The following is a 14,310-nucleotide window of genomic DNA, read 5'->3' on the forward strand; positions in this document are numbered from 1 at the left end:
CTTTGAGCCAGCCTGACAGCACGGCGTCCGGCATCAGAGGCAGAGCTGCGTGTTTCTTTCTTAGGTTTGCTAAAAACAACACGAGGAACACTTGGAGCGAAACACTGCTTAATAATTGTTTTACAAAGTATGGCCGGACAACGACGGTCGAAGCACTCTTATGCAGTTATATATCAAAGGCTATTCAGGCAAGAAGACCACACGGTTGATCTGGTCGCGTAACAAAAATGAGCTTTTAAACTCCTGATCAAATCCAGTCTTGTGTGCAAAGTCTTGCCTCCTCAGATCTCCCTTCCGTTAGTGAGCTATGAAAGTAATTCAATGTCAGTTTAATTCTCTTAACGGAGAAAAAACCCTGTGATATTTCAGATTCTTATGTAAGGTTGATATTGTACATCCTAGCCAGCGACAGCGTTAATCTCCCTGCAACATCTTTAGAAACTCATTTTTTAAAAAAAATAGACATGGCTTTACCAGCCGACTCTTCCCTTTTATCTATAAAAACTCCGACAGCAATATTTACAACTTTGAGGAGATAGAAAGTAGCTTCTGTAGATCAGCGTAGGTTCCCTGCCACCAAATCTACTGTGGGATAACTCCCATAAAAGCACGTGTCAAGAGGATTGTCACAGGAGACGTCTCCCGTTGCAGGTTTTTGTGAGGTTGAACGAGGAACTGACGCTGCACTATGTACAGGCAGTGTGTGTGTGTGTGTGTGTGTGTGTGTGCGCTTGCACTCAGGGTGGAATAAGGGCTTTTGCAGTTGGTTCTCTACAACCTCCAGTCAGGAGCAGCAAGTGGACTCACACTGACGACTGATCCCACACCTGCAAACACAGATTAAGAGCAAAGGTCAAAGCGTGTCACTGTGGCTTAAACATCATGAATAGTTTGGTGTTGTCTGTATTTACTGAAGAGCTGCAGCATTAGTTGTGAAACTAAAGGTGAGTAGCCTTACTGGATATGTATTTAAATGAATCGTACAAACATGATTTACTGAAGTTTACAGCAAACTGCTAAATTTAACAATAAAGCTTGTCTTATTTTGCACCTGATCGCTGCTGCTAGTAATATTTATTTGGAACAGCAGGAAGGAAGCAGGGAATCCCAGTACAAGGTGCATATTATAGGGTTTTTTCCTCAGCAGTGTGCATGCACACACTTTGAAGGTGTTTTTTGTTTTGTTTTTTCCCTGTTTGTTAGATTTTGACTTCTATTATCAGATTTGTTACACACTATATAAAAAATGTCTCAAGAGGCAGCCCATGATGTCTGCATGTTACAATACTTAATATTATCTATCCTCAAACAGGGCAACTGAGCCTCATTCATATTAACCTTAAAAAACGAGAAAGTAATTTCGTTTTTTGAATTCATTTTTTTTTTATAAATTTGTTCTTTACCTGCTCTCTCACCACTGGGGGTTGCAGATGAATTTGTCTTACACAGCCTGGAGTATTTTAATAAAATCTGCAACTCTAATCAGAGGTGATCCTTTTCCTGATGCTGGGCAGTGACGCAGCTTTTAAATTCACGTGGCTTTCTCCCAGTCTTACTGAACCCAGCGCTTAAAGCACAAACGCATTCATGTAGTATTTCTCTGCATCCCTACACATCAGCTGTTTTGCCTTTAGCCTGTGTTGTGTATTTCACCTATAGTTCAGCACTTCATCTGCAGACAGTAACTTGTTAGATATGGAAAAAGAGATCCAGCCTATTTAATTCACTCATTCATTTCAATTCAGTTTTATTGACAGACCCTATAACGATTAGCCTTCCTCATAGCACACGCATGTGTACACCAGTCTGCAGAGTCACTGTGTTAAAATCAAAATAACCTACTGTGTGTGTGGTTATGTGCACAAATGTATCTGTGCTGAGACAGAGGTTTGTAAAAAAAAAAAATCTAGAGTCTGAAACTCCAGCAGCAACACTGCAGCACAAAGACTTTCAAGCAACTTAAAGAAGTCCAGACGCTTTTCTTTGCAAGCTCCTTTGACTACGATGACCTGGATGACTGAGAACCTTCACAGACATGCAGCATAAAGAGCAAGGTTTTTTCTTGCAGTCTTCACCAGGATGACCTCAAACATGCTGACTAAGCAGTAAGTTTGCTCTTTATAGCACAAGCGCTGCTGGAGCTTGAGCCTCTTCAGAAGACTTTGTGAAAGCGCAACAGTTTCCACACTTTACAGATATAAACTGTATTTTTCTGCACATTGACAGAAATAACCGGGGAGAAGACATCTGGAAACATGTCAGAATGATGTATCCACATTCAGCAGAACAGCTTTGTGTTGCCATATCAAGAATAGGACTGTTTTTGTCTGATCAAATCCAAGGCAGAACATACTCATTAAATATTTGGATGCCCTTTCTACCAGAAGGGCAGTTTGATTTTGTTCATAATAATCCTTAGCGCATCCACAGGCCGACCGGAAACTTCTGCATACCTTGTTAACAGGTGCGAGCTGGGTTCGGACAGAACCAGCGTGGAGTCGACTGCTGTCTCCGAATCTTCCAGGAGACCTCTCCCTGCGGCTGTCCAACACCCTGCCTGGTGACTTCTCCCGGTCCAGAGGCCGGGCAGGAGACTTGTCTCTTCTGAACTCTGTGCGGCCCTCCCGATAACGATGTGGGGTGCTCGGCTCCCGATGCAAGCCGTCATGGCTGCCGGGGCCAGAGGTCAGACGCTTAGAGATGTGCTCTGTGTAGGTGGGTGGACACCGCTTACTGGGACTACTGTTGACAACAAAAACAAAAACACACCATGGATGGTAGCAGACATAGCAAAGCCAACCTTCCAGTGATTTTTAGCAGACAATACAAGCGCTCAGGACTTTTTGGGTGATTTGTTTTGTGTTTGAATGTTTAACTCACTCCGACTGTCACTGAAATATTTTTTTTCTTTGTTTAAACTGGATTAAAGTGAGCAAACATGACAGAGTGAACTGACCCTCGACTGGACCCGGTCCTCTGGAGCTCCCCAGACTCTCTGATCAGACTTCCCTTACAGCAGATGACCCGCAGTTTGTTCTGGTAGGAGGAGGCGAGGTAAATTGCCCCAGAGGAAATAGCTGGGCCCAGGTAACGTGGATTTGGAATATCTAGGTGTGCCAGCACTGTAGGACTGGAAGAAAAGACCAAATTGAGGGAAATGCAGCTGAGAAGTAAACTCAACGAGTGTAAGATGTGGCACAAAGAGGCCACTGTGTCTCACCCCAGAGCAGCGTGCCCCTGCACCTCGATGACATCCAAGGAGTTGAAGTAGGTGACAAACAGGTAGGGCTCTCTGTAGGCTGCAACAGACGACACACACAATTATTTAGTTATTTAGTGGATTTGGTACAGTTAATGGTGTGTTTTTTGTTTTTTTTTTGTTTGTTTTTTTTAATTCAATGAGAGAATTAAGATGAAAGAAACAGCAGTTACCAAACGACAGAGGCAAACGGCTCCACTTGATTTCCTCAGTGCGGCTTCTTCGTCCATACGAGTCCACGAACACTCCAAACTCTGCCACAGAAACATTTGCTGCACTCTTCATCATACTCTTACAGACAAAACACTGTGTGCAGACAGCAGTATTTTAAGCACACTTTTATAATATAATAGCTTTAATCCCGAAAAATGTTATTCAGCTTATATACCCAGATTAGCATTTATTATTTATAGATGTATACCTAGAATAGACATTTAGAATCAGTAACCTATCCCCAGTAAGTACATGTCTTTGGAGTGTCGGAGTGGTAACCACTATGCAACGAGTGCATTAAAAATCCTGGGACACTAACAGTTTGTGCTTCTGAAACTGCAGTACTACTAGCACAACAGGATGCATGTGTAAAACACATTCACCCAGCTGAAAATGTAAAACACTTGGAGCCTGAAACATGTTTCGATCTAGCCAGGTTAGAAGAAAAACCCCTTCTGTTGCACTGACTTGGCTAATCGTATCTCATGAGCTCATGGAGCTCAGTTCCTATGGATTTACCGTGAAAACACAGAAGATATTCCTCCTTCTGCATGCTGCTGGCCACCTGCATGATGGCGATGGGAAAACTGTGAGACGAGGCTGCAAACACAGCCGGGGCCAACGAAACGTCGTTCTTGTCCAAGAATTCTGCAGCGGAAAAAGCTGAGGTTAAAAGCCACACAGTGATCCAACAACCGTAAAATATCATCCTGTGACTGGCTGGTAACTGATTTGATCCTGGAAGCATTAAAGGCATAAAGAAGTACTTCACCCTCAAGTACAAATTGCTTCATTTCAATCTCGTAGAACTTGTTTGTGCCGATGATGATGCTGTAACTGGTCAGATGGATGCAGCTGCAGGGCTCCAGAGTTTCAATTTCCTGTGAGGTAAAGAATTAGGTGGTGAGGGAAAGCCAGTACTTTGAAGCACATCTAGTAGTAGAAAATGTTTTGAAGGTAGAAGATTTATCCACTTTAAAACCAAACGTTACCTTTGTTTGGTCAAAAGAAAAAAAGCATGACATACTTTCAACAGTATAACAGACTGTACTGTGTCATACTCACCTTACGAATGCAGTATTTGCTAAGATTTTCATTGTAGCGCAGAATGGTTATTTTGTTTGGCATTGCAGCACATATACAAGGCGTGTTGTCTATCTGTAAAGAGAATGCACACGCTCGTACGTACGGTCACATTTCAACCATGAAAACAGCATTCATGCAAAGACAGAAGAACTACCTTTCCTGCAGCAAACAGATGGCAGCCTTTCACAGTCTCAAAGATGTATGGAGCCAGTTCAGACTGGCTAGGCAGGTGGGACTGGGCCAGAGACTGCTTCACTCTTTTAATCTCCACCAGACACAGCGCTCGCTCATCCCCTGCAGCACACAGACATTACACATAGCTTGTTCAAGGATAAAGACATTAGTCACTTTTAAGCCACCCTGCTGTCTTGTGTAACAAGATATTTACAAGTTTCTCCAAAGTTATTAGTATGGCAGACCAACCTTTCAGTTTAAATGATGCATAATAATTGCACTTCATCAATTATGCCAATTATTTGTAATGGCAGCAGATATTGACCTTTTGATTTACGACCGACACTGTGACTGTCTCAGCGAATGAAAATCTAGAGTCGACTCCTGCTGCTCAGCAGACATTTATTTTCTACTGAAAATACCAAAGCTGGGCCTCTCACCAACAATCATCAGCAGTTTCTCCTGCTCTTTGATGATGTAGATCTGAAAGACTGACCCCAGGCCAGGAATGTGAGTCAGGGAGTTCTTGATAACATTCAGCGCATACAGCCCCTCTTCAGAGCCCACCAGAACGATCTGCGGCACAGCAGCGAAACACACAAAAAAAAAAAATTCAGGTGAACGTGGTGACATTTCAAACTGGAGCAACATGCGGCAAATCCTGGCAGAGAGCCCCGAGCATCTGCTCCATGCTCCAATACATCGTTCTTCTCCTGAATACACCTGCAACTGCAGATCATGTCATTTTCTACTGCTTAAAATGCACAATTAAGAAGTAAACATATTTTCTAATAAATATATATGTAGTTACATATGAATATCATTTTATAGCATATAAAACATGTTCCTACCTGATCTGTGAGCGGAAGGGTGCAGTTAATGTCCAGCCTGTCATCTCCCTCCAGCTTCAGCAGAGAGTTTCCCAGCAGCTTCTGAAAGAACAGAGAGGGGTGAAGGGTCAGCTGGATCACGACCTCCACGTGACCTTGGGTAGGAGGGAACAGAGGAGCAGGACGGGAGGGGCTGGATGGCTGGAGGACTGGGTTCAGAATCACAGTGTCAGACGTGGGACCAAGTCACAAGCGGTCTTCAGCTTCAGGTCACGGATAGAAAGTTATACTTGTTAGACCTTTAATAGCACGCTGTTTTATTCAGAGGCTCTACAGTACCAACGAAACGATGCTTTCATTTGTAATAAAGTAATTTTGTACCACTTGTCAGCATTAAAGGGAATAAAAGATACTTTTAATAAACATTAGCGACTCCTACGAAGCTGAGAACAAGATTTTACATTCGAAATGAATAAATGAAGTAAATATTTTGCCAGTGGTCAAGTACAGATTGCAAAAACGTAATGTTTACACAAATGATCAGAGTGAAAGGATCAAAGTCTACAAGCTCTACTTCGTTTAAACAAGAGTCATTATTAACACTAATCAGCATCACCGCCGGCTCCCTCATTACTGAGTCAGTGTTCCAGCTCATACGCTGCTGATATCTTCTACACATATACAACAGAATTAGATACATACAGCTGCAAGCTGAGATGAGAGGGTCAAGCAGATTAGGACAGTCGCCATAGCAACTTAAACTATTAATATTAAAAGGTGGCAATTGAGTCTGATAGGAATTTGAACTCCTTTAGGGATTGGGTAGAAGTACAGCAGCAAGCTTTAGGCCTCACTCGCCTGTGTACCCAATCAGCATCTGTGCTGATTTATATGGATGACAGATGTACTAAGCTCATGTCCATCACATTCATAGTGCTTATACAATTTCAGTGATTGGTCTATAAATAGAGTAAATTATGAAAAATGAGCATTGCCGTTTACAGAGTCACCCATAAGGTGACTTCAGATGAACTCCATGATTGACACATGAGGTTTCACTCGTCGTTTCACTCATATCAACCTGAATTTACAAGTTAATGAGGATGAGAAAAAATTACTTGGACAACATTAGTTTCATGTAATTTTAATATTACCACATTCAGCTCTAGATCTTGTCGTTGCTTTTTTCTTTTAAAGATTAGTAAGAATATGACTTGCGTCTCTTGGTTAAGTCAAGTGACTTGAGTCCCAGCCTCCCTCAGAGGAGTGTGCAGAAAGGGCAGAGGTAACAACGCAGACAAGTACACAAACAGGTAAAACTCGGCAGTGCGGTCCCTGCTCCTCCGGACAGGACAGCTGCAGAGATTCAACCCAAAGATGATCAGACATCTTGGCGAATATTTGTGTACTGTGGTTAGAAAAAACGACATCGGAGACAGGGAAGAATATTTGAGAGTTTGTTCAGGATACAGCAAAGGATAGTGAAAGTGAGAAGTGGTCACAGCAAGTGAAGTGACAGCAGGGTGGGGGGCAGGTGACAGTCAACGAAATGACAGACTCATGCACTACAGCGTGCCTCGTGTAGGATGTGCAGTGCTCGTGTGTGTCAAAATGTCTCGTGTCTAACTGTTTACCTGGACCAGTGGAGACAGAACCATTTGTCTTTTGGACACAGCAGCCTATGTGTGCAGTGACACATGGGTAGGAATAGAGCAAATCGACAAAACACGCCCATATGCCGGACATACAATGTGTCACGATGAAGAAGCAACAAACACAGGCGAGAGAGACAAAGAGAGAGGAGAGAAAGAGAAAAGAAGAGAGAAGAAAGGGACAATTAATGACGCATGTAAGCGAAACTACCCGTTAAACTTTAAGCTCGAAACCTACGTCTTAAATAGTCTACGGAGGGGAAATCTGCTCATGGTGAACAGCACCAACACAGTCAAATATCATGTTTACGACCACAGACGCGACAGCTGTGACCACGGCCGGATATGAATTGAGTCAGGAGACATTAAAGACAGAGAGCGAGCTGCCCCGGGTTGCGTTCGCCTGCTCTGGAGATACTCACTGCGTCAGCCTCTGCCTTCTCCCGGGAGGCTCGGCCCGCAGCCACCACAGACTCCATCACAGCCACCCAGCGCTGTTTGTCTGGGAAACTGGGAGCCATGAAGTAAACAGCCTGACCAGGCCAACAGGGAGTGTGACACCGTGACTCCAGCTTTAGGACATAAGGAACATCTGACACACAGAGAGAATAAAGTATGACACGACTTCAAATGATTAATATTTGACAGACTTTTGAACAACATTGGGAAGGCAAAGGCTGCCTGGTACACTTCACATCTACCTGACTTGGCAGTGTTTGGTAGTTCAGATGCTCCCACTGCTCCATGAACCACCACCTCCCCATCTGACAGACACAGATCAAACTCCTCCAGTGGTTTCACTGAGTCTGAGCAACACACATAAGGAGATTCATAAGCACTGGTGCCCACTCTAATAACTTTCCATCTATCTAAAAATCCAGACAGCTAAACATGTCACCTTCTCTGGGCTCTATCTCATAGATGGATATTTTAGTCCCATCCAGGACCACATATTTCCTCTCCCAGCCCTGGCCTCGTTTGCCATTCCTGCAAAAACACAAGACGACAACAATACCACTGTGAAGACAGATGAGTGGATTTTACCAGACGGAGTATTATTGTGAGGGCCTATGAGGAGTTGTTCTCAGTAACATCAGGCCACCTGATCAGTTAGAGGACATGGGTGCAGATGTCACACAGTGGAAATTTGTATTTATCTTGTATATTGTTTTTATTCTGATTTTTAGTGTTTATTTATGTGTGTCGTTTTATTTGCATGGTTTTATTCTGTTTCTATTGCATGGTTTTTAGTGTTTTATGTGACATAGTTTTTAATCCACTGTGGACTGGCTACACATGGGACAAATTAGCTGATCGGGACCACCTGCTGAGGCAGGGGTGTGTCCAGAGGTGGCCTATCAGCTGTGTAAAGACCTTTTAAAAGCAGGCTAGCTGAGCACTGAAGGAGAGAGGCCCCAGACTGGAAAGTTAATGCTAGATGGCCAGCGTGACCCGGCGACCCAGTCCTGACCTCATGGAATGGCAACAGTAGGAGACAACGCGTGTGATTGGCAGCAGGGCAGAGGTTTACCTGCATTTGTGAGTAGGGTCTCTACTGTTGTTTACTGGGTGCAGCTGGGTTGGGAGAAGGTCGCCATGGCCATGAGCCACGGCTGCTTCTGGAACCATTATTCTGGCCCCTGTTTGTTATTTTACAGGACACCGACGCAAGGGGAGCTGTGGCGGTGGTCGCATGATGGATTCGGGTGCAGAACGCAAGCTGGGCTGGGATATGATGGGCCAGTGGAAGGACAAGAAGATGGGAGGCTCTTCCTTGTCTGCCGAAGACGGGGCTGGCGTGAACTCTGCTCTAAAGCTGGAATTCCTGGCCTGCTGATGGACCCATAATGAACATGTGGCATAATTATAGCAGGGGGTTTTTAGTGAATGTAGAAAATGGTAGTTTTACGGGTTTTAGGATTGTTTTACTAGATTGACAACATTTTATTATGTACATTTTAAGGATGTTTTATTTGTGCTCCCTGGTCTAGTAATAAACTGTTTCTGATCAGAATGTCCTGCTTCATCTCTGTGCCCTGGGTATCTGACTCGCTTGCTCCCCCTTGTATTTTAAAGAATCTTTCTTTTTAGCAGGACATTCTGGCGCGACTGCTTTAGTGTTCCCCGTGTGTTACACATATAGCTCCCTCACTGTAGATTGACAGACTCCATATTGTATGGAAATGTATGTAACTCATGGCCCTTCCCAGATTGGCAGGTACTAACGATTGCTTCTTTAAGATCATCACTGATGTCTTTCCTCCTTGACACTGTAACACACACCCAAATGTTCCAAAACTTCTGCTTTTACAGCTGTGAGCATGTGAGTTGCTCTCGCTTGTTGACCATCAATTAATCAATATATGTGATTAGCAGCAGCTGGCTGCTACGTTCCCTCGTAATTGAGTACAGGTGGACTTTGTTTTTCCACACACTGTTTCTGCATATTGGCATATTGTTTGATTTATTACGTTTTTGTTAATGATGTATACAATATGTAAATCCCCTAATTTAGTATTTACTTAACTAGAAGATCTGCTAAAGACCAGGTGAGTCCTGAGATAACTTTGCCGTCTTGGGTGTCATTTCTTTTTCACATGACTGTACGTACGAAACATCAGATGTATAAAATGCTGTGTGATGTATCCACTCTTGTTGTCTTTTTTAATTTTTAAAGCTGTTTGTACGGACACTCCTCGTTTGTAAATCTCTACCGTTGTGAAATGTAACACATGTGGATGAAAAGATCAGATGCTCAGAAAAAATCACTGTTTGTAAACATGGCATTAAAAAAACAATAAAGAAGAAGCCAAATACACAGTAACACAAAGTGAAACTGAGAACTGGAGAATTACAGAAAAAAAGGCAAAAAAAAAGTTTTGAAATTTGTACTTTTACTACTACTAATATTCAAAATCTAAGGTTGATATTTATCAGACACTATAATGCTCTAATTTGTCAGATTTTGTTAAATCGTGTCTCACATTCATCTCATCTCACTGCTGGAGGTTTAACTCACTTAAAAAAAACGGGTATGTGTGAAGTCTGCACATTAGAACTGCAGATTTATGTGCAGCTGTTTCGGCAGGTGATGTGTAGGACGGTCTTGATATATAATAATGCAAGTGAGCAAAGACTGAGTCAGACACCACTGTGTCCACAGCTAACCTGGGCTGTTTCATCCAGCCCTCCAAGTGCATGTGTCCGCCGGCCTCTTTCAGCTGCTGGCCCGGTGCGCTGCTCTTATCTCGACACAGGCCCTCAGACAGATGCAGGGAGCAGTCACTGGACATCCCGCATGTGGCTGGAAGGCAGGGGGAGCATTTCGGGTGGCACAATGCATGGCATTCTGAGGAGAGAGCAGAGCGACACTACTGACACCGCCAGTCTAAAAGGAGAGCGTGTTAACACTATCAGCGTAAGGAGAATGCACAGTAGGTTTATCTGTCCATAAAAATGCTCTCTTCTTGTGAAAAAAGCTTGTGTTTGCCAACTGTTAAACATCTGCAAACCGTCAAAGACTGAACATTTTGTATATGTGTTCACTAATGTAAAGATTTAAAGATGAAATGCTGCTATTAAAACCCAGAATGATGACTTTCATTGTAAAACGGAAAACTTCAAAACACAGACAGAAAGGCTAATGTCAACTTTGGTCTTATCACAGTTTTTCTGAATTGGTAAAACACTAAACTCCATTCTCTAAGCTATCAAACAGTCTTTTGGCCAAACCTTAAACACGGTTCAGGTACTTAGACACGATTTGCAAAACTCATACACTCTGTTTTTCAAAACCTTAAACATATCCTTAGTCACTAAACACATTTCACATGTGTGTTGCAAAACTGTAAACACTGGCAGCAAAATGTGAGCACAACTTCAACACAGCTGTCATCTTTTACACACAGCAACTCACAGCTGAACACACATGTTTCTAATGATGTGATCAGACCCTCTGCAAGACTTAAAGATCTACGATATCAGTATGTGCGAGTGTAACCTGTAACCAGCGACTCTTCCAGTACAGTTCTGTGCCCATAGGCCTACTCTTACTGTTGGCTAGGTTGTTACAGATGGTACTCTTGCAGTACTGTAGACTATATTGTAATAGTGCACATATATCTGGAGTGCATATACTGTAAATACACTATTTCATTAGTCTGTCTTTCTGTATCACTACTTATCTATTATCTATTATAGAGTGTTTGAAATGGATTCCATGGAAACCTCCATGGGATATATTTTGAAAGATGAATCAGGATTCAGTCTGGCAAATAGAAGACGGAGAGACAGCAACATACATTTTTTCTCAATTGTTTACACACATTTCCTGAAAACATCCCTCATATTGTCAGAACTCTGCACACAAATCAAAAAAACACACACACAACGAGCAAAACCCTTCAATTCTCCTGCAAAATGAAACTCTACATTCAAAACAATGTAATTTCTTGTCAAAATGGCGTTTTGTTTTCAAATGACACACAAACCATCACATGAATAGACATTTATAAGAACCAGTTAAACACTGATGTGCTTAATGTAAAACACTATGACCACTTCGTCTCCAGTCATCATAATGACTTAACGTAAGCCTTTTTTGTTCAGTGTTGAACTTTTCAAAATTGTAAACTCAGTTGCCCAACTTTGCATACTAACCACATTGCTAAACACCTTTCACACATAATTGCAATTACGAAATCAGAGCTTTTTGTTCCAGGCTGTTTCTATAGAAAGCCCTGATAGATACTTTGCAGAATGGGATAGGATCCTCTCCAGATTTATATGGGCGGGGAAAAAGCCAAGCGTTACGCTTACAGTTTTTTCTGATTGCTTAAGCACATTTTTTGTAACTATTGGCTAATTTTGCAAAACTCTTCACACAAATAAGAAAACCTGTCACCCAATAATCAAAACATTGTAGTTCTCTTGCAAAAGCAAACACAGCTAGATTAACTCTTCACACCTTCGTAAAAATGGTGTTTCCGTATCAAACAGTACACACAAGCCATCATCTACTAAGCACACAATGCGCCAACTGCACACTGATGGTATGAATACAAAACACATCTGGCTTTTGCTTTCTCTGTGCACAAGGTAGGCTATGTCAGTTTGAGCTCATACTTCTGTCATAGATCCATAAGCATAGAGGGATCCAAACGTCAAGTACTGGTGTTTATTCAAACACATCAAAACAAACACAAGTGTTTATTTCCAAGTATAGGCTTATTTGCAATCGCCATAATGACTATATGGGTTACTTGGTCTGCAGTGAACATGCTTCCTCTGCCCCCAGCATCTGGTCATCTAGCAATTCTGTAAAGTAACAATTTCAGTATTTTTACATCAGTGGTATTGGTGTGTTTCTCATTGGCATATGGCGGTGATACAAATCTTTGTGCGAAGTGACTGTACTAACCGATTCTCATTTCAAGATGTCCTTATGGTACTTGCTACAGTGTAGCGGCTCGAGTTAGGCTGGACCCGTTGGCCAGCTACCCTCAGGGTCATTCCACGGTTGATTACACGGTTGATTACATGGTCCACTATTGTAGCTCTGATGTCATCAGCAATTCTATTTCCTACTCTTCCTACCCTTCCTCTCCCCCCTCCTCATCCTCCTCTCTCCCCTCCTCATCTTCCTCTCCCCCCTCCTCGTCTTCCTCTTGCTCCTCCTTGTCCTTGTCGTCCTCTTCATCCTACTTCTTCACCTCCACGTCCTCTTCCTCGGCCTCCTCTACTTCTCACTCTTTCTGCTCCCTCCATTGTACTCCGCACACACAGCTTACCTGTATTATAGTGCTTAGGCTGATTGCAAAGTGAACTAATTATCTAAAAAAGCTTTCACATGTGAAAGTGTGCCAGACAGTTGGCAAATTAGTGTTAATGATAGCCATACATGTGTATACTTTTGCTAGGAGTGTGTTGGAAATTTGGTAATTGAGTGTTGTGCAGTGAATTGTGCCTACAGTTTTGCAAAGTGTGTGTTACAAAATTGCAAACTGAGTGCAAAGCAGTTTTTGTGCTTTTAGTTTTGCAAACTCAGTGAGTGGTTTTGCTATAAGTCTGAATAGTTTTAGAGATTGTGCTACAGGAATCACAGTTAGGGTTTAAGCATTCAGAAAAAACTGTAAGCACATCAGTGTTCAACTGGTTCTTATAAATGTCTATTCATGTGTCATTTGAAAACAAAATTCCATTTACATTGTTTTGAATGTAAAGTTTCATTTTGCAGGAGAATTGAAGAGTTCTGCACATTGTGTGTGTGTTTTTTGATTTGTGTGTAGAGTTCTGACAGTATGAGGCATGCTTTCAGAAAATGTGTGGAAAAATGTAATATAGCAAGAAGTTAAAATATGGTTTATGTGAAGGTATACATCACTGTCTAGTTGATAGTCCTTGTGAGCACAACTGTAACTTACCAAGACAGGTAGCTGCCTGACGACCAAAGTGCACAGTATCCAAGCACACGGTACACTTGGCAGCTCTCATGTTGAGTCCCACTGTGAAGCGGTGAGGCGTGTTGTGGTGCATCACCCTCTCTCTCTCCCTCTCTCTGTCTCTCTGACTGTCCTTCAAGCGACGGCTATACTCTGAATACAGTCAGCAGGGAACACAGTCAGGGCAGGCAGCGCCAGCATGTCTTACTCTGTCAGGTACATCCATCGCTTTAAAACCTCAGTGCATCATGCCATACCATCTATGAGATCAGTTCAACAAAAAAAAAACAAAAGCTTTCCAAAAGGAGTGGTACATGTTTGGCAAAATGCATTAATGCAAGTACTCTGAAGACGGAAATGCTTGAAACAGATTCTTCATTTTGTCAGTCCCTCTGCTTGTGCCCACACACTGCAGCATTTTAAAGGCATTATCCAGTCAGCATCAGCGAACTGCATTCTGCATTAAAGATGGTTGAAAAATTTCACGTCATTATTATGGCAACAAAACGATCACGCTTATTGATATAATAATGTCAATCAGTATGAAATTTACAAATCTTGTGTGTACAACCAACATGGAAAGAAAGAAAAACGTGAGCACTTTATTTCATGTATCTATTGAATATTGTTGTTAAGTTACTGATGAATATGGCCCC

The 14,310-nt window shown here is 42.3% G+C and overlaps 1 protein-coding gene across 1 annotated transcript in view; it reads right to left on the reverse strand.

Moving 5' to 3' along the window:
• Nucleotides 1–803: 803 nt before the first annotated feature.
• Nucleotides 804–14,310, reverse strand: part of citb (citron rho-interacting serine/threonine kinase b) — a 48,097-nt gene continuing 34,590 nt past the window's right edge. Inside the window, 17 exon segments of the mRNA XM_085367881.1 lie at nt 804–827; nt 2,454–2,742; nt 2,957–3,130; nt 3,221–3,299; nt 3,433–3,513; nt 3,992–4,120; nt 4,245–4,353; nt 4,538–4,630; nt 4,713–4,852; nt 5,173–5,308; nt 5,584–5,664; nt 7,197–7,241; nt 7,637–7,806; nt 7,916–8,020; nt 8,113–8,201; nt 10,383–10,563; nt 13,637–13,807. Coding sequence (XP_085224007.1) covers nt 804–827; nt 2,454–2,742; nt 2,957–3,130; nt 3,221–3,299; nt 3,433–3,513; nt 3,992–4,120; nt 4,245–4,353; nt 4,538–4,630; nt 4,713–4,852; nt 5,173–5,308; nt 5,584–5,664; nt 7,197–7,241; nt 7,637–7,806; nt 7,916–8,020; nt 8,113–8,201; nt 10,383–10,563; nt 13,637–13,807 — 2,096 coding nt within the window.

The sequence above is a fragment of the Diplotaxodon limnothrissa genome, linkage group LG12, assembly GCF_057381915.1.
Source record: "Diplotaxodon limnothrissa isolate DT_005_m linkage group LG12, D_limnothrissa_male_GT1.1, whole genome shotgun sequence".
Taxonomy (NCBI): domain Eukaryota; kingdom Metazoa; phylum Chordata; class Actinopteri; order Cichliformes; family Cichlidae; genus Diplotaxodon; species Diplotaxodon limnothrissa.